The sequence below is a fragment of the Cylas formicarius genome, unplaced genomic scaffold (assembly GCF_029955315.1).
Source record: "Cylas formicarius isolate icCylForm1 unplaced genomic scaffold, icCylForm1.1 PGA_scaffold_6__28_contigs__length_40554024, whole genome shotgun sequence".
In the NCBI taxonomy this organism is placed as follows: Eukaryota; Metazoa; Arthropoda; class Insecta; order Coleoptera; family Brentidae; genus Cylas; species Cylas formicarius.
Genome location: NW_026844347.1, coordinates 36750383 through 36772987, shown reverse-complemented (window position 1 = coordinate 36772987; position 22605 = coordinate 36750383). Strand labels below are relative to the sequence as shown.

Here is a 22605-nt window from a genome sequence, read left to right as displayed (position 1 = left end):
TCATTTAGGTATGCATAAGGTTAGTGAAAGATGGGTTCCTAAAAACCTTTTGGCTATTCAAAAATAACGCAGTGTCGAGTGTGCGCGGTCTTTTTTGGAACTCTGTGGGTCGGAACCGAAGCCTGTGATAGAAACTATTGCGACGGGAAATGAAACTATGGTTCTCTATTATGGCCTTCTATCGAAAAAAGAATGAATGGAGTGGCGTCGGAAGGGTGAAGCACCTCCAAGAAAATTGAGAGTCTGCCAGTCAACAAAAAAGGTGATGGCCACGATCTTTTGGGATTGTGAAGGAATTCTTTTGATTGATTTTAAAGAAACTAATACCACTGTCAATGGTAAATATTACGCAACATTATTACATAAATTGTTATGCACCTGTCCATACTGCTGGTGTTGCACAAGCTGCCATTTTAAAGTGTGGGTTCCAACAAATAGATCATCCTCCCTATAATCGAGATATGGCACCCAGCGACTATTGTTTGTTTGGATATTTGAAAAAGGACTTACGCGGACGGCGATTTAACGACGAACTTGAGTTAAAAGATGCTTTTTTAGCTCATTTTGAAGACAAACCAAAAGAATATCTTTTTTAAAGGGATTGAGTTATTAATAAAGAGATGTAATAAGTGTATAAGTGAAATAATAAAAAATTGTTACTCTACTTCGTTTCTTTCATATTCAGGCCGAGAAATTTTGGCGCTGCCCTCGTACTATTGCCACCCAAAAACAAATTTGTAGCATAAAGTTATTTTTGTTTAACCAGTGGCGTTCGTGAGACCGTTTTGATTATTTTAAATAAAAAATGTGGTACGCCAATGGTTTATCGCAATTTTGTTAATAAATTTAGATACTCTGATTAATTGTAAACAAAAACGATCTTTTTAGTTTTTTCGCTAAAACGATTAAGATAATTCCTTATTACTTACATTCGATTTTAATTCCCCAATAATTCTAGAAATTATAATACATTAATAATTAATAATAAGTTTGAAAGAAAAATCTAGAAGATATTTTTTAAAACAACAAAAAAACTTTTTTTTTTGGCGATATTTCAACTCCCTGTATCTCCGAAATCAAGCGTTGTAAGATTTCAGCTTATGAGAAGTTTTTCATATATTTTTGTGTGCTAAATACGATATGAAAAGTTTCTGCGTTATAATTCGGACCACCCTGTATCGCGATATCCAAATTTCTCTATAGAACTGTAATATATTTTTTACTACAATTGCAACGCAAAGGCAACGCAAATGTCCTCAATATCGTCTTATCTCGCGAATATGTTTATTCAGTACAGGTTTCGTCTAAAAATGTCCTGGAATCAATTTTTTCACAAGTCAAATCAAACTACTCCCGATACCTTAACAACGTGTATTTGTTATATCATCTACGAAACACTGAAAATTTGACGACTGCAACCCTTAAAGTGTATATTTATATAAAAGTCCTTAAGACCTATATCTAACTCAGCCTTTATTTCTATATATTTGATTAATAAAGCCGTTAGAGAAATGGTTCGTCCGAATCAATGTAACGGAGAGTTGCGAGAAAAAGTGACCGTAACCTAAAAACTGCCTTTCGTTGAGCGACAAAAGACCGTTTTCCCTATAATTTATATGGATTGGAGAATGTTGAAAAAATAACGGGAAACCTCCTAATCCAGATCGTCGCCCTGGGGCTGCGGCGGGGCCGCACCGAAAAGCCCCCCGCCGAACTTGGTTTCGATGATTTTCTTGAGCGCGACGAACTTCGGGTTTGACTCGTACTTGGACTGGTTGGCCGGATTTTTCAAAATGTCTTGGAACGCCTGGAACACCTCCGGATCCTAGAAAAACATTAAGAACACTGTAAAAAAATACAAAGCAAGACTTGACAATGATCATTGTCAAATTGACTTTTTTGTTTCCTTTTGCTTTCCTTTCAAGCAGTTAACATTGCCAGTTATTATGTTTTCAATTTGTTTGAGTATTCGTATTATACCTACCAACTTTGAGAGCAAAATCTAGAAGAGATTTTTTTTTAAATAACAAAAAACATTTCTTTGGCGATATTTCAACTCCCTATATCTCCGAAATCAAGTATTGTAGGATTTCAACTTATGAGAAGTTTTACACATATTTTTGTCTTCTAACTACGATCTGAAGTTTCTCCGTTATAATTCGGACCACCCCGTATTACGATATCGAAATTTCAAATCGGACACTCTATAGAACTGTAATATATTTTTTACTATTACGACTTGCTATTGGATCCAAAGTTTATTTTGTTTGGTTATTTAATTTGATTTAGCATACATCTGATCTATTACTAATCTTAACCTACTTAACTTGACATGCATGTTTAGGCCTTTTGTACTTGGGCTATGCCGATTGATTTTTTTGCGAATAGGTCAGAAAGCCCCATCTGGTGGTAGGTTACTCAATCACAATCAACTTATTCATAGCAGCTTTGATAGCCTAAGAAAAAGGTTTATTCAAATCTAAGAAGCCATTTTCGAGTCTTCAACATTTATTTCCCGAACTGATGGACCACCCCTAAGACGTTCCTTTTAGAGAGAGAGAGAGTAGAAAATATCTAAGGACGCTTTAAAATAGTGTTCATTCTAAGTATCGCTAATATAAGAAAATTTTTCAGAAAAATGGTTTTAAAATTGCTGGTCATAACCTCAACAATTATTTCCAGCATTTCCTCTTGGCTGATTTACTTAACAATTTTTTTTTCAAATTTTCAGGAACATCGGTTTCCCCAATATAGTATTTCATTGCCCTTACTGCCACTTAAATAAACATCTTTTTGTCAAAGCATTTAATAAATAAATAAAAAAACATTGAAATTTCCTTTACCTGCACCAAAGCCGAGACTTCGGGGTCCTGCATCAACTTGAAGAAGTTTTCCATCCCGGGGACGCCACCGGCCCAGCTGGGCGGCGCACCGCCTGCTTCCGACGGCTCGCCGGGCGCGGAGGCTTTAGCGTGGGCCTCCCTAGCCTTTCGAATCCTCTCCAACCTACCAAAAAACAAGCGAAATATTGATCACCCTTAACCCCGCCCAGCAAACCTCTCCCTTTCTTCCTTGTCTTTCTTCTTGCGCTCCTTTTTCAATAGGTGCTCCTCGATCTTTTTCGCATTGGGCGTCACTTCTTTCAGCCACTCGTCCGTCTGTTCGTCCATGTCGATTACGCAAGCCTGTCGCAGATCTTTAGCAGCAAGTTCCCACTCACCTAAATCGATGTATTGTAATAATAAAATAAATTCTGTGGTCTTTCCATGATATCCTAACAGATTGTAATTTTTAATCAGAAACAAGGCCGATTTGTACAACATTTTTATATATCGCGTATTGCAAAAAAATTCTCTGACCGTGAGATTGTAGAAAATAACCCCCATTTGCAAAAATAAATCTCAGTATGTAAACCATTCCTTTGTGGAAAAAACTGTGACTAAGAAACATCCAGGTGGTGTAAATTAGTCTAATAACAACTTAAGTTTTAAGAGAAACTTAACTGTTCTAACAACAGTTTGGAGATATATAATGGATTGCTCAATTTGTATAAAAGAACATTTAGTGAATTAGGCAACACATAATTTCTTCCACTTTTGTAATACCCCTGGCAATGAATGAATGAATTTCTTAAAAATTCTGCAAAAGGCTATCATAATGTTCCTAACATTATTAATTAAAAAATCTTTCTATACTGTGAAAAATTTCTTAAACAGTATAATCATGTATTATGATTTCTAAATCATCAAACATTGACCTGATTATTATAATTAATTATGACCAGTGAGAAAAATGCTTTCAATTTGAAATCACCCATTTTACTTGAAAGTAATTGCAGACATACCCAACAATCTGTAGGCCCGACCTCGGAACTTGTAGGAGGCGGCCGAATCCGGGTTTAATTCTAGGGCTCTAGAACAGTCCTTGATGCATGCGTTCGGTTTTGTAAGCTTCAAATACGTTTGACCACGTTTTACAAACAGCACTGCGCTGTTGGGATTCAATTCGATCGCTTCCGTGAATAGCTCTATGGCTTTCTCCAAGTTACCCTCACCAAGCTGGGCCATCGCCTCCTGACGCAGACTATCTGCCTTATCGCTATTTTCTTCAGATACCTAGAATTTTTTTTTGCATAAATTCTTATTTAATAGTTAGTTTAGATATTGGTACTTCTTCTATGGACGGATCACCCATTTTCTGATCATCACTGAGCTTATCAGGTTCAACACATCCATCCATATCTAATTCTAGCTCCGATTCTGCATCGGATTCGAATGCCTCATCGGAGTCTTTCAAGTCTGGAGCCGAATCTGCTTTAAACTCCGGTTGCATTTTGGCTTCGGGAACCTTTCCGCCGAAAGATTCGATAAAGGACTTGAAGAATCCAAGCTGAGGTAAATTCAGTAACGCCGGTTGCGCTTTGACAAACGTTAGAAATTGTTTAAGCTTTTCCAAGCTCTCTCGATCTATCGGACAGCTCATTTTTTCAAGACTTTTTCAATATCTACAAAGCAGAACCAACGAGAAAAAATATTTCCAGAATACTCGCTGGAACGTAAATTACAATGCAAATAAGCACAGAAAACTAAATTTAGTTCTGTATAAGAAAATCGGACAAACATGAAGTTAGACGCTGAATTTGATTGGTGTAGGAAACTGTTCCATCTTAGTTTGCCTATCGCGTTCTAGATGGCTATCGGAGCAATCAAATTTTTTAGTAAAAAAAATAATTGTTGGAAAAATTAAACATTTATTTATTCGCATAGATAGTAAATGAAAAAGTCAATAAAGTGGAAGGTGAATAATTTTGAAGCGATAAAAACGCCTCTTCAACTTGAGAGTTCTGAAACAAAGTGCGTGACGTCAGACTCAACGACCAGTCAGAAAAGAAATATGTCGGCGTGCTAGAGGACCAAGTGACAATTACCGTGCAAAAATAATTGGGTTTCAGTAATTCCAAATTAAGTCACGACTTTGTAAATAGACTGTTCTTCAAATTGCTATTATGTCTTTGAATTTACTCGGAAAACCCGAATACATAGTGGGTGGTAAATATCGGGTAGTGCGTAAAATCGGTAGTGGTTCGTTTGGTGATATATTCTTAGGAATAAATATCACAAATGGTGAGGTAAGCATTCCAATAAGTTACATTTTTCGTCCAATTTCAAAATAGGAGTAATGTTTTTCTAATGCTTTGTATTTGTGTTAGCAAAGTGTTCCGTTGAGCTAAATATTTCAGCCATTTCTGTACTCCCGATACGTTTTTTATTTATCCCGTTAATATCGGAGCTTACAGAAATGTTGCCGTCTGGTCACAAAAATAGATTTTAATCCCCGGAAATTACATTAACTCATTGTTTCTAGAGCGCGGGTGCGATATCTAAATTAAAAGTAGGTTATTATAAACCAGGATATAGAAAGCTTTTGCAACATATATATTAGCCAATCTTTTTGTTCATTCGCATACTCTCATTTCGAACAAATGCTCAATTGCGTGCAATGCGTAAAAACTGAATTAAAAAGTAGTTAGTTAAACAAGTAAAAGCACTTTCTGAGTGATTGTTTAACTAAACCCAAGGTTTTGCTAAGTAACGGTAATTCGAAACCAAATCCTTCAATCTTTTGGTTATTCTAAAAGTTATTGACGCTTTTTTATTTGTTTATGAAAAATCTTTTGAATGTGCCCACTGGGCAATTTAAAAATAAATGTTTATATTCTGCGCAGAATGTTTTTATTTAATCCTCACTCATCCATTATCACAAAGTAAATATTTTTTATATATGACAAAGAGAATCAACATTTGTTAAAACGGCAATAACTGCTAGAAAATATCATAATCAGGTATATATAAAAGAAAAAAAAGAATAAATCGATAGATTTGTACAATCCCTGATCACTTTTAGGTAAAATTTTAATTTTAAACCCTAATGCACAGGTCAACTACCTGTGACTCTTGGGGCCCTTAACAATCGGGTTAAGTTTTACAGTTCAATTTATAACTATTGCATCAAGAAACAAAGCCTAGGAATAGTTATCAGTTAACTGACTGAATTCAGTTATCCCAGTTATGATTTTGGTTTGTCGTTCATATTTTTTATTGTGCGGCAACACTAATAATTTTATTATACTTATATATACACTGCGTTTTCAGGAAGTGGCCGTTAAATTGGAACATATCAGAGCACGGCATCCACAACTTCTCTACGAAAGCAAGCTCTATAAGATACTACACGGGGGCATAGGAATACCGCATATCAGGTATGGAATTTTCTCTGGAAAAGCGTATTTCTAGTTTTTTTTTCATGTCCTGTGAAAATGGGCGTATGGTTTACATTCCTTTTGCTTTTTTACTGAATGTTATTGTGAATCTGTCAAGTTTCGTCACTAAGGGACCGTTTTTAATTTTAGATACTACGGCCAGGAGAAAGAGCACAATGTTCTCGTCATGGACCTGCTGGGTCCGTCGCTCGAGGACCTTTTCAACTTTTGCACTCGACGTTTCACAATTAAAACCGTACTGATGTTGGCCGATCAGATGATCGGTCGCATAGACTATGTCCATTGCAAGTCTTTCATACACCGCGACATCAAACCTGATAATTTTCTCATGGGCATCGGGCGGCATTGCAATAAATTGTTTCTAATCGATTTCGGGTTGGCGAAAAAGTTCCGGGATTCGCGCACCCGTCAACATATTGCGTATAGGGAGGACAAGAACCTTACGGGGACTGCCAGGTGAGTTTTTCTCAGCAACCCTCTAACTTTTGCAAATTATATCCTGGGATAATCGTGGTTAAAAAAAAAGTGTTTTTTCCTATTTGACTTTAAACTTACCAAAGTCTATGGGCAACAATATCACAACTTCGTAGAAATGGAAAGAATATCTCGATATTTTGTAGAAAAATTTTTGATTTTGATGGTTGTAATATCATACCTTGGATAAATACTGCAAAATGTATGAATGAAAACTGTTGTGTATCCTAGGCGTTTTAATTTTTAGAATCTAATGGTTTTGGTTTAAATACCAGAATTTCCAGTTTTTTTTTTTTTTCATTTTCAAGGCATTTTGATTAAACAAATCAACATAAAGCTGGTATTGCCGCAAAAGTTCATTAATAATAATGAGATTTATTTTCCCAAAGACATCTACAAAATTGTATAGGAATAGTCAAAATCCATAATATGGGCATATAAAAAACATTTAGTCAAAAAAATTCGTCTATAATATCTTTAATCATTTGCTAAATAGCCAAGGTTTGGAATGTTTGTCTCTTAACTACAAGGGCAGATTGTTAAAAATACCAACACCTAATTAATCAGGTCACCTTGTCGACAGCCTACAATAGGGAACATGCAGCTTACCGCTCTGTCTCGTAAGCTTAGAATGTACCTCACCAACTAATTTAAAATTCGATAAATAACATTTTAAAAATGAAAAGGCTCACCAGTGATGTAAACTGGACATGTATGCAAAACTCTTTAATATACGTTTATATGGATAGTGGTGCAACAAAAAAACTATTTAGAGTTGAAATAAGAGTATCACAAGGAGATTTCAAGTTTAAACATTCATCCAATCCTAGAAACCTCGCAATATTCCTACCTGAGATAGTGTCATTACCTAAGCAGATATTAAAATTATCACATTGTTTCTGATAGTTATAAAACCTTATAGTTTGAGTTTTGTTTGCGTCGAAATATAATTTTTCTATACCATACCATCAATCTATCGAGTACCCTACAGCATTTCTCCGAGAGGTCATTGTCATGCCAATATCTAAGAAAGATAATCCGCATACATCACAAACAATATATCAGGTAAAAATTTCAATATACACTTTACATGTAATATGAAGAGTACAGGCTCTAAAACTGAAATTAAAATAAATTAAAAATTAAAATTTTTATGGACGCATTTAGCATTTACAATATAGTTTAACTTAAGAAAAATAGTACCCACACATGTCAATCGAGTAATAATACTTCATCCAAACAACAGTTACAATTGCTAAGCTACCAAGCTTACAAGGCGGATTGATTAAAAACAGTGTTTTTTACTTCAATCAATACGCCCGTTATTTGAAAGTAAAATATTTGTCAGCTTGAACATTCGGTTCAAAGGCGAGTTAACGCCATAGTTGGTCCTATGAAAATCAATGTTAAAAAGAACCTTATTTCTTGCATTAATAGGAGAAATATCATAACCAACAGATGCCAGAAGAACTGGCGCATCCATCAAGTTATTAAGGATCTTGTATAATGTAGCGATGACAAAAAATATGCGCTTACTCTCCAAAGATGTCAGATTCAGAAGCTTCATAATCTCCTCGTAATTTATTTCCTCAAATGACATTCCCAATTTAAAACCTATGCTGCACACGCTCTATTTTTTCCTTGTGAATTGCATAGTGTGATTGCCAGACACAGCTAGCATACTCTAAAATTGAACGCACAGGTGCACAGTGCAGCTCCATATACGTAAAGATGTTTTCAAAACCCTTCAAAGTGAAAGATTGTTAACTAGGTTCTGTCTCTCGAGTGATCCAGAGTTCAAATGATAGATGAAAGTCACTTAATTTTTGGATCTGCTAAAGCTTACAATTTTGCACTTGTTTGTAATAAGAGTTAAATTGTTCTGTCTGCACCACAAAGAAAACCTATGAAGATCCTCCTGTAATCGATGATGCTACAACTTTAAAGAGCTTTAAATTGTCCTTAAATGCGAGAAATTGGCAAAAGCGAAAAGATTCCAATCTTTGAGAGCTTCCCTACCAGAATGCCATGGTCAACCCTGTCGAAGGCCTTGAAGAAGTCAGTATATATAGCATCCACCTGATACCCACTCTCAGAGGCCCCCAACATCGAACGCTCATAGCTCACGGGGTTTGAAACAGTTGACCTTCCCTTGACAAAACCATGCTGTTCGGTTATAATGTTTTTAAAATGAGGGGCGTCATAATCGGAAACTATACATATATACTAGTTTTTTATGTTAGCCCTGTCACCATCTTTGAAAATGGGTGTAACACAAGATAAATTACTGAACCTTGAGGGACACCCATCTCTATGCGTTGACTATCTGAATTTACACCTTCCATTCTCTTAACTTTATAAAACTTCATACAAATTAAGAACGATCCTCTAGAAAGCTACTGACGCAGTCTAGGGACTTGCCTCTTATTTGCGAAGTGTGCAGAGCTTCCCCAATTCCAAGCTCTCGCTCTCCATCCTCGATAAAAGGTGATATCCTACGGAAATACGAATAAGCAGCAATTGAAGTCATGTTGGTCATCTATAAAAATATGACATTTATCTACAATTAATCTTTCTAAGAAAGCATACTCATACATTATTTGGAATTGGAATTTGGACTAGCCTTAAAAACTGGCAAAATTCTATTTATTTTTAGACACGACGGGAATGTGTCACTTATCAAACTCAAAACTCTTTTTAATTAGAACGTTGGTATGCCATCGGATCCAAAAGACTTTTTGCCTTTTAATTTATTTTGCAATTTATATGCCATGCCATTAAAGGTACTCCCATATAAAAACTCTGATCATTCACATCCCTAGTGTTACTCGGACCAATATTTTTGTTATCTAACTAAATGGAACTAACAATATTTTTGGGATCATCTATAAAATAGTTATTAAGTACAGACGCCACAATATTAGGTTCGATTTTATTACTTTGCTTATTCATTAAATTAAAATTACCAAGACTGACAACAGACTGAATCTTAAATGTAAGAGTTTAACACAATGACTCTAAAATATTTCCCTAGGAAAGCAATACAAAATCTTATGTAGATAATTGACTTATAATGGATGTCTTCCCAGTTTGCTTCTCTCCGATTTGTGGGGTTTGGTGAAATCTGAATACGAAACAGTATTTTCTTATCCGCCGAAGCTTTGGAGTTTTTTGTATTCCGTCTTGTGTTTGTAATTAGTAATTACTAACTTACGTCTATTTAATTGTTTTTCAAGACTCATTGTGCCATTTTTTATTACAGTTTATCCAATACAATTGAAGGTTACAAAAAGAAACCCTTGCTTGCGGTTAGACCTTCATAAAAATTTACGCAAGTTATATACCGGATTCTGTCGTGAAAACGGTATATCGTTTGGATAACTCTACTTCTTTATTCCTGACATTACTTTTACGTAAAATTAAATTAAACACCAGATTACTCTTTATTATTATCAAAGGAAATTCAAATTTATCACTTCTTTTGGAACGCAAAAGATATTCGGTTTAATATAAATGCATTTTTAATCAGTATAATTCAATATTAATTTGGTATTTTGCTGGTGCAAAGTTAACACGGAACACCCACTCGGATGTGTTGCATGTCAATATTTATCAGTGGTCGGCTGCTCCGTGGTTTATTTTTATTGAAGATAAGATTCTTTAATAGGTTAATGTGACGACAACATTTCAAGATTACGCGGTAGTGCGTGCGATTGCAATTAAAATTATTTTGTTGCTTTTGATTCGTCGGAAAGGAAAGGAAAGTTAAGGTTTCTGTCTAACAAATTTGGATTTGGAGTTTTGGATTTCGAAAGAATAAAACTATAGACACTAGTCATGTTTCAGAAGGTTTTGAAAAATACCTTGTAAATGAATCAATTTACGGCCACCCAAATTTCTCATTAGAGTAGACCTTATTTTTAGAATAAGATGGTAAATCTATTATAGTTGTTGTATTGGACTGTAAATTTGGCGTACGTAACTTAATCACATTATTGAACCATTGAAATTAATTAAATTTTCTTTGTATTTCTTCTTCTTATTATTATTAATTATTTAACAAATTTAATGTTTAAAGATAAAGCAATAGTTATTTTTACCAAAAGATTGCAAATAATGGTTATCATTAATAGGTCCTTTAGAAAAGAACAACTTTGATAATTTTATCAGTTTAATCATGTATATCGTTAGCCCTCGTGACAGTTACATTAAATTTTTGCGTTGTATTTCATATTTGGTAAATTAATTTAATATAATAAGCATAGGAATATTAATGTTGAACTTAATATTCTTAGGCTTAATAATATATTGGGATTTGAACTAATTAAATTAATTTATAAAATATTAAATAAAAGACAAACATCTAATGTAACCGTCATGATTATTATGATTTTCTGCTAGCTATGCAATAAAGTTCCAAAAAACTTAAGAAACATTAAAATCTTAGACTATTTTTTAAGCAAATTAATAGTATATTATGCAACAAGTGCGGTAAACGGCATTTGATTCACGAGTTTATTGGACACGAGCGGAGCGAGTGTTTAATAAACGAGTGACTTTAAAAGTTTACCGCACTATGCTATACTTTTTCTACGACCGTTAGTTTTTGGGTACATTTTCGCAAAACAACACGAATACATTTACTGACATGACCATCAGAATTGACAAACGTCAAATTTCAAAGCGTGGGAAATATCTCCGAAAACGTCCGATTGTTCCCAAATCCGTGCGGTAAAATCCCGGAAATGTCCGAAGTGGCTCGGATTCGTGGTAAACGAAACTGACGTGGTAAAGTGACGCTTCCCGCACGCTAGATCGATGGGTAATTAGGTATTTTACGGACGAGAGTAGAAAAAATATATTTAGGTATTGTTATATATATAAAAAAAAAAGATTTATATTGTGATTGTCTCCAGGAGATACTTGGCAACTTCGATTGGCGTCGGGTTATTCGTACTGACAAGTCTTATCCTCTCCTTCTTTCTTTTTTTTTTTTGTTATAAGATTAGTAGATTTGTAGATCAGTAGAATTGAGTCATGTTACTTGTTGGAAATAAAGTGGTATTATATTATATAAAGTGCTATTATAAAAACGTGAAATTATACAACACTGTGATAAATAATTTTAAGTATCCTCGAGGTTAGAGCTCTGTTTGGAGAATACTGAAAAGCACTTTTGTGTAGTAGATAATCAAAAACCAGAAATCTAAACTATATATTAATAATATAAAAGATTCAATGGCCATAATATGACGCTGATATCTGCGACCCAGATATTTACGAATCGGTTGAATCGCCTTAAATTTTAGTTCATAGCATAGCATGATTGAGGGTATCCCAAGTTTTACTAGGATCTAATAAGACTAAAGTCGACATTTCCGCATTATCTGATGCTACTGATAGAGTGTCTTCCAATACTCTGAGCAAAGCTGTCAGCAGTTTAGATAACAGGTTGTTATAGGTAAGAGAGTTCCGTAAATCAGTTTTTCAAACACTTTAAAAAGTGCTGCGTTAGTAATCTAACGTATAGAATATAAAATATTTATTAATAAGTTCAGGTATTTCAGTTAGTTTGTCCATTCTCTTTAGACTTTTTTTGTACAGGCGAAATGAAAAGATTTCCAATTTCTAGTACTTATATTTCGAGAAATGATGACTGAAACAAGCTTATCGACTTGTTGCATGCTATACTTTTATTTCTTGATAAAAACCAACGATGCACTGATCAGGCGTTCGGAAAATGCCACTGTAACCACTTCGGTATTTTAGTCACGGGTCTGGTATTTTGACCAATACTGGTGTTTCGGCTAGGAAGTCTCCCTAGCACAAACTTGAAACGTTTTTAGACAGTGGATGTTCGAAACACCTATGTTGATCAAATATTTCGCCAAACTAATGGTCGATAATATAGCTTCTCAAATATGACGCAATTTGCTAGATACGCTTCGATAAACGCGCACCTGGGCATCGAGCAGTCGCGACGCGACGACATGGAATCCCTCGGCTACGTGCTGATGTACTTTAACCGGGGCTGCTTGCCGTGGCAGGGCCTCAAGGCCGCGACGAAGATCGAAAAGTACGAGAAGATCAGCGAGAAGAAGATGTCCACCCCCGTCGAGGTCCTGTGCAAGGTGAGTCGAACCCGGATCATCCAGTAAGTAGTTCCTTGTCTCGTCATCCTCTTCGAAAGGGATTCCCTGCCGAGTTCTCGATGTACCTGAACTACTGCCGCGGCCTCCGGTTCGAGGAGGCCCCCGACTACATGTACCTACGGCAGCTGTTCCGCATCCTGTTCCGCACCCTCAACCATCAGTACGACTACACCTTCGACTGGACGCTGCTCAAGCAAAAACCGGGGGCGGGGAGCGCCGCCGCCGTCGGCGGCAGCAGTTCGTCGCAGCAGCCCCAGGCGTCGCAGGCCATCGCCCAACAATCAGGTTAGTGTTTCGAATCGCAGTCTTTTTTTTTGTTTGCTACTGCAGGATACTAGACAAAGGATATTTGGAATAGGGAGTTCTGCGAGGAAAAAAGTGCACCGTGCGTTGAATTCATGTTGATAAGAGAGATATCGAGGTAAGCAAAAATAAAACAAAATGTAGGGTTAGTAGTCAAGTTTTTTTCCAAGTGACGTATAAAACAAAACTCTTATCAGTTTTTTGACATATACCCCGTATATTATATATGTGTTTAATAGAATATCTTATCCCGATTACGATGATGTAACACACTTTGTATTTTAGTCAACTATTTTTATATAATTTTAATTTTATATAATTTTATATAATATTAGTAGAAAACGTTCAAACGTTTTTGACAAATCGGCAAAAATAGTAATTTTTTATATGACTGCATCAACAATAATTATTTACAAATAAAAGCAGAACAAAAACACTAAAAATGAGAAGACACGCTAAAGTAAAAAATACTATTCTAAATACTGCTGTATGTGACCGGCATTTTCCTGAATACATTTCCCACACACTCTAATGTCTTGCATTGATTAACGTTTCCGGATCTTTTGCCGAAGTTTCGCGATTTTTACAAGCAGTTCTGTGTACGTGACTTTTTACGTGTCCCCAAAAGAAAAATTCCATTTAAGTTGAGTCGGGGATGTTGACTGGCCAATCCGTAGTTCCGCCATTACCTATCCAACCACTGGGATATTCCATTTTAAGAAAATTTTTAACTTGCACAACATTGTGAGGAGGGGCACAAGTCTCTCTGCCATATGCGCTGATATATTTAGGCGTAAATCTTCCATATATTGTTCTATTTGGTGCTCCAAGAGTTGCAAATAATGATCTCCAGTTAACTTTTGATCTATAAATATCGGACCCCAAATATGCCCATCTATGACATCACACCATACATTAATTAATTGGTACCCCTGGGTTTTTATTTTGTGTATTTGTCTAGGATTATTTAAAAACCAATGTCGCCCATTTTGTCTATAACAATCATTTCTTGTAATGAACGAACTTTCATCGGCCAATAAAATGTTTTCCAAAAAATTGTTATTCTCATTATGTCCATTTAAAAAATCCGAAAAAAACTGCGTCCTCCTTTGACATTGTTCTGCACTTAGTTTTTGAGTTTTACGAAATTTAAATGCATTATATTTATATTCTTTCAAAACTGTAGTAGTAGAAAAAACTGGATGTGCTTCATAGAATCCTAATATTATTTTCTTCATTTAAAACATTATGCATACCTTTTTAGCATGTAATACGTTACCGTTTTCTGCAAATTTCTGTGAAGGTGTTCGGCTCTCTGGATAAAGTCTAATCTCTCCTTTCACGGATGCTAAATTCGCAAAAAATATAATATGTCAAACATAAACATAGTTTTATTTATCAGTCATGAACTTTTATTTCTTATTTATTTTGTTAAATGCATTTTCATCAAGTAAAATCCACCTCAGTTCAATATACAGGATGTTCCATTTGAAAATACATGATGTAGGCTTATATGTCACTTGGAAATAAACTTGGCTACTAACCCTACATTTTGTTTTATTGTTTACCTTGATATATCTAACAACAAAAAAGTTACAGCCAACTAAAATGTTATCAAGATAAATTGAACGTAACTGTTTGAAATTCTTCCCGGACCGGAATTTTCGTCCAAGTGTCTTTTTAGTTTTGGCAGCAATGGTCTCTATACTCCGTTCGTTTGCAAGCGAATGTAATAAAAATGAAAGTGGGGGTGTGCGCCAAAAAAAGGACTTATTTTAAAAAATACAAGAAAAGAATTATCTAAGAATAGTTAATTAATTAGCAATTACTAATTCACAACTGTCAGTACGTCTTACGTGTAATGTGGCACTTGACAGACGGTTTACTAATAGGTGGCGCTGTTTGAGCGGTCGAGATTTCATGAAAAACACAGTATTGAGCAAATAACGCTTAGCGACACGCCAGCAATACTCTCAGCAATAATTTAATTGGTAATTGGCTTTCGTGAACCAAGCCCAGCATTTTTTACATATTTAACTCGTTAACTAATCAAATTTTCACCGTAGTTTTTCTAATAAAGCCAAAAGGCCTTACAATAAAGAAAGTTATGTTCTGCAGAGTTCATTTAGTAATATCACACCTCTGGAATTTTTGAAAGATCTTTTACATATGACATGGGTAAAACATATAATGCATTGGATCAGTCTCTTAAATTGCTAAACAATACCTTTTCCACACACCTGCGTGAAGTATTATTATCATTAAATATTTAAGTAATGTCTACTGTAAACTATTTCCAAAGTGTAAGTCCCTCTATTTGCACAGATCATACTAGATATTTATTTATTTTTTTTATGTATATTTTTACTGCCTAGCGCTGCTCCTACCTTCTTCTTAGGTTAGGTTTAAAAACCGATGCACAAAATATCTTATTTTGTTCATCCGAACTGTGTCCTTTTCATTGTATATCAATAGGTGAATAAATTGGTCCTTCTCAAAACAGAATTACATAGTTGCTTCATGAATTCCTGTACTGTCAGCATAAGCATTGCCTCTATATATCTAGTAGCTATATGCCTGTACCATAGTACACTTTATTTTTTTGGTGCACACCCCGTACTGACGGATAGTGAAGCGGTACGAACAAATAACACCGCCAGTGGGAGAGATATCCGAGAGAAGGAGGGACTGCCTAAAAAAAAATATAAAAGAGAAGTTGATGTAATTTTTTTAGGTAACCGTTGATGCACCCGCCACCATCCCACCAAAACCGTCACCGACTGGGCTGCAATAGCCAAAAAACGGGCCCACACTCTCACGCGGGCACCCCCCACCCACCCACCGAAGGTTAGGATTACGCTTTGGATTTTTCATCTCGCCGTACAAAAACCAAGGCGGATCTCGTCGTTTTATATATACAATTATTAAAAAAAAAAAACAAATAAATGCAACAAATATGAAATTACGGATAGGGGCCGGGGTTATGTTCTTCTTCACTTATTTCCTTGTATAAAATTTAACGGGTGACGATTGTGCGTCGGTAAGAGGTTGTTTTTCAGTTAAACGAACGGATGGCCCACCCACGGATTAGTTAGGAATGTGCGCGTGTCGACGAACGTTGAGAGAGCGAATGCAAGTCAGGCTGTACTATTTAGACTAATAATTGTAAGAAGTAGCATTTAATTTAAGCAGTATAGATATATATAACGACACTCAAAAATCGCAAAAAAAATAGTCGGTTGACGGTCGGAGAGAGGGCGTGACACAGTGTCAATATTAAACTTGCGATTGGTCGCTTTTGGCGCGTGGGCGTGAAGCACTGCCTAAATGCGACGAAGAAGTACGTCCTAACCTTGTATTTTAACGGAAACAGAGGGAAAATTCCATAAAACTCAATTAGAAAAGGAAACAACGAAGTGAAGTAGAAAACTCTTGTCATTAACAATTAAATTGTTCAATTATTCAGTAAAGTTCTTGATTTATTGCGGCATCGATAATTGTAACCTCATTTTTTAAAATTTCAAATTTTTTCCAGCAAACGCGATTGTAGTGACTGGCCAATTAAGAAGGGCATTCGGCCCTAACTCGAAAAGACTGGAATAGAGTTTTGATGAAAACACTATCACTAAAGAGAAAAGCCGCCCCTGAATTTTAGAACGTTTTTTTTTGGGAAGTATTACAGATAGTTAAAAAAATGAAAGCCGTTTTAAAGCTGGGATCAATTCGAATCTTTTCGTTAAATAGTTCGAATATTTGCGGAAATAACTTCAAAATGACTGAGTATTGCCTCTAGAGGTCGTTTTGCGACAACACCACAAATGAAATGTATTTTGCCATATAGGGCTAAGTAAACACCGCAATTTCGATATGTGCTTCCTAACGTATAATATCAATAAAAAAAAATAAATTTGGATCTTAACAGTATTTAATTTTGTGTGGAAAGTCGGGCAATGAAGTTGAATGTTATTTTAACAGCAAATTATATATATTTGGATTTAATAATGGCAGGTATACGAAAATGTTCCCAAAAAACTACGTTATTTGGAGTTTTTATTTATTTTACTGATATTATAGGTTAGGAAATACTTCAGCGTGTTTTACGCAAGTTGGCCACCTTTTGTTGCAATAAAAGGGATAACGTTGCATTTAATTTTGTTGAGGACGCTCACTAGGATAATAGTTTAAGAAAACATCTCTTGAACAACTCCAAATTCGACAAAATCACCAAATTATTGATGTTTCCAAAAATATTCGGCCTCTCCATCAGAGATAGAGTGAAAACTATTTAACGAAGAAAAATTGAATTTATCGCGGCTTTATAAACATTTCAAAATAATTTCCAGCATCTTTCCTTCCTTCAAATGTTAAAGATCTCGCCTTAACAACCAGAACAGTTTTATCGGTAGTGCATATAAATGTTGGACGAGAATTTGCAGTCTGACGCCAACGCTTCATTCCCGATCACCTCATCGTTTATCGCGAAGAACCGAAGACGATCGTGCGTCTCCGACACCATTTTCCGGACTTTTTTTCCTTTGAAAGCGGTCCGGAATAGGGCGTCACTGCAGGTCCGTTTTTCGAAAACAAAATCGTTTAATAATAATGATTAACCACCTTTTTTAAAATTGTTAATAGTTATCTATAAATCTACGCCTAATTACTGTTTTGTGTAGAGTACGTGGATGTTATTGTCAAAAGGTTGAAGATTAAAATTGATATATTTGCCGGCGACATATTTATTATTCACCACGCTCCCCCCCCCCCATTTCGTGTTGACTTCTTTGTTATACTGGGTGATCAGTGGCCGTACCTTGCAACGTTGTCGCTTCTAACAATGACACATGGCAACATCGTTATCTTAAATAACGTTAGCTGTGTTTTATTACGTTCTTAGATTGGCCTATTATAAATATTGACTATATTTCCTTTTTTCTTTCTCGAAAATGTGACACCACTAAAAATACAATTTAGCATTTGGACTCCAAAAAAGGTGGAATTTTTGCCACAGTTTACGAAAGATATAGCTGGATAAATGTATTTCATGTTTTACAGGCTCGTTAAAGATTAATGATTTTGGGGTGATACACAAAAATGGTCAAGGGCGATTAAACAAACCTTCGAAACCCGTAATGCTAGTTGATTCGTATTGTAATACAAAATAAACAACCATAGCAAAATATATTTGATATAATTTACTATACAAGTGACTATATACACGTAAACATCAGGTTAATTAATAATTCGTTTGTGATTTTCAAGAGTTATTTAGAATTATTTAGAAAACACCCACGCCTCTGGTGGAATTTTTTAATAGGTTGGTAGTGATGAACAATAACTTACTACATGTGCCTCCACTGAGTTTCCTAAAAAGAAAAATTAAAGTAAACGAGTTCATATAAACTTGACCTAAAATATACAGGGTGTTGAAATATTGCGAAAAAATCGTTTTTTCTTATTAACAAAAACTCTTTGAGAATTTGCTTTCAAATTTGGTAGGTATTATTGCCACTTAGAATAGATAAACTTGTTTTTGTTTAACCATTTTCGTTCGTGAGATCATTTTAAATATTATCGTCTGATCAATTATAAACAAAAAAAAACACTTAATAATAAATTTTTGAAAGCAAAATCTAGCCACACCTCGTACCTGCGAAATGAAGCATATTATGGCATAAATTTACGTGAACTTTTTTACTTATTTTAATCTACTGAATAAATTTCTCCATTATAATTGGGACACGCTGTATGAATACACCGATATGATTGTATTATTTATAAAAACATTAATTGTTCCTGACGTTTTTTTTTTAAATAACTTCAAATTGAAATCGACGGGCAAATACGGCGTTTATTATAGTTTATTGTCAACTTAGAAACAATGTGGTGACAAGCAATAGAATTTCGACAATCTCTTAGTATTTCTATTGAATCGTTATGGTGTGTCCCCACGACTCTGAACGTAATGCAAATTTTGTGACTATAAAATCAACCAATCATCTATTGCATTGATGACATTGATCTGATAATATATCTGCCACACAATTCTTTTTTCTCAAATTCCTCATTAAACAAGTTGCCGTACATTATTAAGTGGTGTCAGAAAATCGAAGACCATCATGTCCAGCTCAGCAGAGCTGAAAGTAGCATACAATCAAACAATCCCACTTCTGACAACATCGTAATAATGTGTGATAATTGACAAATAAAACAAATTAATCATTTTAGAATTTTAAATAGACATATGTATCTTGACTGTGAAATCACTCTCTTGTATGACAAGCATATTTTCAGTCACAAGTGAAGCATTTTGTTACCGTTACCGACGTCACGATAAGCACGAAAATTATGAATTAGGATCGCAAAATCGTGCAATTCCGTCCTGCGCCGCGTTAAAAATGTCATTTTATAAAACTAAAGGGCAGGCAATCCGAAATTGTGTAATGGTACGTTAGCGAGAGAGTCGACCGTCAGCGTGGCTTCTTTTTTAAAGTTCTCTTGAACACTGTGGTCTGCGATCATCACTACTTGCATTCCGGCATCGACAGCGGCACGGACTCCGTTGGGCGCGTCTTCAAACGCCAAACATTTTCTGGGAGGAGGAACATCTAAAAACCGATTGGCGCACACCAAGAACACGTCGGGACTCGGTTTACCAGCTTTAACTTCCGGATCGCTTCCGCCACAAACGATATGGCTAAATAATTTGAATAAATCCCTGTGCGCCGAGATTTTCAAACGTACGCTGTCTTCCGACGAAGACGTCGCTATGGCGATGGGTATTTTGTTTTGGCTCAAGTGTCTAATTAAAGACGCCGCACCGGGTAACAGCGAAACGGCGTTGTTTTTGAAATGACTTTGTGATAAGTTTCGAAATTCTCGTTGAAATTCGTCGACCGAGATCGGCAGGGCCATTTCGCTAATCGCGATTCTGCACGATTCCCTTTCGACTGTGCCCACAACTTTTGCCGCTACGCCGTGCGTATACTCTTTGCCGAATCGTTTGGCGATAGCGGCGATGGCATCGAAGTACACCCTTTCCGTATCTAGTAACGTGCCGTCCAAATCAAAAATCACGTGAGTTGCCCTCTTAAATTTTGGGGCGATCCTTTCGATAATCATCTTCGCAATGTTCTGTTTACGTAATAAAGGGCAGGGATATAGTTGCGAATCCTAATACCATAGTTAAAAAATTATCAACCAAGCGACGCCAATCCGCTATATAAATTTCGGTAAACTGTCACATATTAATTACTAAACCATAACATCAAATACATGTAGAAATTGTTTTAAAAACAAATAATCGATAAGCCGTATCTATTTTTTGGCGTCCTCGTTGCTTTTGTTTGTGGACCGTGACGTTTTGCACGTACCAACTGCTTTGTTTTCCGTGAGGGAAGCTAATAGAAACCTATAGAAAGTAACCCGATCGTGTACTGTGCTCGAACAGGTTAATGTACTTAACAGGAAAACACAGCGTTCGTGATTTTTGGCAGACCGTGCGTGAAATAGATACGTATCGTCGCGTTTCCATAAATAAAAACTTATCGAGTGAATAAAATGAGTGGTAAAAATGTTGCGCATTAACGTGTTGACAAAATTTAAAAAGATTTCTCACATAATATTCGACTTGGATGGCACTTTGTTGGACACCGAATCGGTTTACAGGAATGCAATTGATTCGATTGCGAGACGTCATGGACAGAAGTATACGTCTGAAATCGTCGGTAAAGTAATAGGGAGAGTCGTCCAGGAAACGTCCCGGATTGCCGTAACCGAAATGAATCTGCCAATATCTCATGATGAGTTTGAGCAGGAACTGCGGCATATGTCGGAAAGGCATTTCAGACAACACGGGGCTAATCTATTGCCGGGGGCCGAGCCTCTGATTAGACATCTGCACAGCAACAAGATTCCAATTGCCGTCGCTACCTGTTCTTCTGAGGAACATGCCGATTTAAAAATATCACGACACAGGGAATTTTTTAAACTTTTTAACCATTTTGTTTACGGTGAAACCGATCCGGAGGTGATTAGGGGTAAACCCAGTCCAGACATATTCCTGGTATGCGCCTCCAGATTTCCAGACAATCCTCATCCAAACATGTGTCTCGCTTTCGAAGATGCTCCTACAGGAGTCCATGCTGCCATCAATGCTGGTATGCAAGTTGTGATGGTCCCAGATGACAATTTGCCCGACCACTTGCAGAAAGATGCTACTTTAGCGATTAAGTCTCTGCATCATGTTCCTTTGGACAAGTTTGGATTGCCAATTCTCAAACTCGACTAAGTCTACCTCTTTGTCTACAATGTATATAGTAATTTATTTGGAATTTATTTTATTTTTGAGTGAGATTTACACATTTTAGAGGGTGTAGGAGTTATAATTATTTAAAAAAGAATTGCTGTGCTTTTCCTATGATTCAGTGTTTTGTTTCTAACGCAGTATTAATGCAGTAGCAGTTCTGACGTGTTCAATACTCTTTGTATTTATTAAGCTTATACTTAATAAAAGTTAAGTATTAAAATTGTTTTTCAATGAAAAAAAAGTGCGTGTCAAGGACAGTACATCACATGATATGAGATTAGAGTCTAAATTTAATTCTTATTGGATATAACATTAGAAATCCCGCTTTTAGTACAATATCATCAGATATCTAAGGGAAGTTGTATAACATAAAGCCACGGATTACGTACCTTGTAAAACACTCATAACACTGCGAAACAGGTTGGAATGACATGCTTGTCTGCTTAAAATAAAACAAATACTTTATTTGGGTGTTAATTTAGTTTTATTATTACCATTAGGTTATAAATTATGTACTTTAATGACAGAGTCGGGCTTGGTTTTAACGCAAGCGCAGTTATCGTAGTTTTTCGAAAAATAAATTTGCCTAATCAGCAAGTGAATCATTAATCGGTAATCACCAACATCTTGTCTTGAGCAGCCCCATCAAAATCAAAACTAAACAAAAAAAAAGAGAATAAAATGTTAATCATTTACTTTGACTTGCCTACGGAGGCACCGTAAAAATTCTGGAAATAATTTCACCGCTTTCAATGACGCCAGCATTCTGGCAACGAGTGTATTGACGCGCCCTCTTCATGTTGCTCCTACGCAACCGGCAACCAATAAAATATTCGCTAGTTTTTATAAATATCCGTTTATTTTTTTAAGTTGCAGTCGTTAAAACACGAAATTTTCTTAAGACCGGTCTGGTCTCCCAGCAGTTTGCCTTAAACGGTGTTAATTAACGACTTTCACTAATTCAATGAAAAAAGGGAGTCACTACAAAACATTTTTCGGAAAAAAATCCTAGTCCCATAACATTTTTGAGTACTAATACTACTAATACTTTGAATGTGAGCATGCGGTACTTAATTTCTCTTAACTTTATA

General features: G+C 35.7%; 4 protein-coding genes across 4 annotated transcripts; 2 read left to right on the top strand and 2 right to left on the bottom strand.

The window, feature by feature from the left end:
• Positions 1-1357: 1357 nt before the first annotated feature.
• On the bottom strand, positions 1358-4615 carry LOC132703303 (hsc70-interacting protein-like). The gene is made up of 5 exons (XM_060672474.1): positions 4171-4615; positions 3845-4115; positions 3058-3220; positions 2844-3006; positions 1358-1825 (listed from the first exon to the last, which is right to left on the bottom strand). Exons 1-5 carry the CDS (start codon positions 4480-4482, stop codon positions 1655-1657), a joined length of 1080 nt encoding a protein of 359 aa, XP_060528457.1. The 5' UTR covers positions 4483-4615; the 3' UTR covers positions 1358-1654.
• A 143-nt stretch (positions 4616-4758) lies between these two features.
• LOC132703305 (casein kinase I-like) lies at positions 4759-17077 on the top strand. Its single transcript, XM_060672477.1, has 6 exons — positions 4759-5128; positions 6153-6259; positions 6410-6736; positions 12693-12885; positions 12945-13191; positions 15944-17077. Exons 1-6 carry the CDS (start codon positions 5006-5008, stop codon positions 15952-15954), a joined length of 1008 nt encoding a protein of 335 aa, XP_060528460.1. The 5' UTR covers positions 4759-5005; the 3' UTR covers positions 15955-17077.
• Positions 17078-18386: 1309 nt separating this feature from the next.
• On the bottom strand, positions 18387-20330 carry LOC132703308 (probable pseudouridine-5'-phosphatase). Its single transcript, XM_060672479.1, has 2 exons — positions 19524-20330; positions 18387-18572 (listed from the first exon to the last, which is right to left on the bottom strand). The coding sequence occupies exon 1, from the start codon at positions 20326-20328 to the stop codon at positions 19621-19623; it is 708 nt and encodes a 235-aa protein (XP_060528462.1). The 5' UTR covers positions 20329-20330; the 3' UTR covers positions 18387-18572; positions 19524-19620.
• Positions 20331-20761: 431 nt separating this feature from the next.
• Positions 20762-21883, top strand: LOC132703307 (pseudouridine-5'-phosphatase-like). The gene has a single exon (XM_060672478.1). The coding sequence runs from the start codon at positions 20780-20782 to the stop codon at positions 21494-21496; it is 717 nt and encodes a 238-aa protein (XP_060528461.1). The 5' UTR covers positions 20762-20779; the 3' UTR covers positions 21497-21883.
• The last annotated feature ends 722 nt before the right edge of the window (positions 21884-22605 follow it).

Excerpts from the sequence above, each read along its gene's own strand:
- LOC132703305 (XM_060672477.1), top strand. The coding sequence starts at position 5,006 with ATGTCTTTGAATTTACTCGGAAAACCCGAATACATAGTGGGTGGTAAA. Across the intron at positions 6,260-6,409 it reads ATAGGAATACCGCATATCAG|ATACTACGGCCAGGAGAAAG; the intron begins GTATGGAATTTT and ends TTTTAATTTTAG. Across the intron at positions 12,886-12,944 it reads CCGTCGAGGTCCTGTGCAAG|GGATTCCCTGCCGAGTTCTC; the intron begins GTGAGTCGAACC and ends CCTCTTCGAAAG.
- LOC132703307 (XM_060672478.1), top strand. The coding sequence starts at position 20,780 with ATGTTGCGCATTAACGTGTTGACAAAATTTAAAAAGATTTCTCACATA.
- LOC132703308 (XM_060672479.1), bottom strand. The coding sequence starts at position 20,328 with ATGATTATCGAAAGGATCGCCCCAAAATTTAAGAGGGCAACTCACGTG.
- LOC132703303 (XM_060672474.1), bottom strand. The coding sequence starts at position 4,482 with ATGAGCTGTCCGATAGATCGAGAGAGCTTGGAAAAGCTTAAACAATTT. Across the intron at positions 3,221-3,844 it reads TCGGGCCTACAGATTGTTGG|GTGAGTGGGAACTTGCTGCT; the intron begins GTATGTCTGCAA and ends ACATCGATTTAG. Across the intron at positions 1,826-2,843 it reads AAGTCTCGGCTTTGGTGCAG|GATCCGGAGGTGTTCCAGGC; the intron begins GTAAAGGAAATT and ends ATGTTTTTCTAG.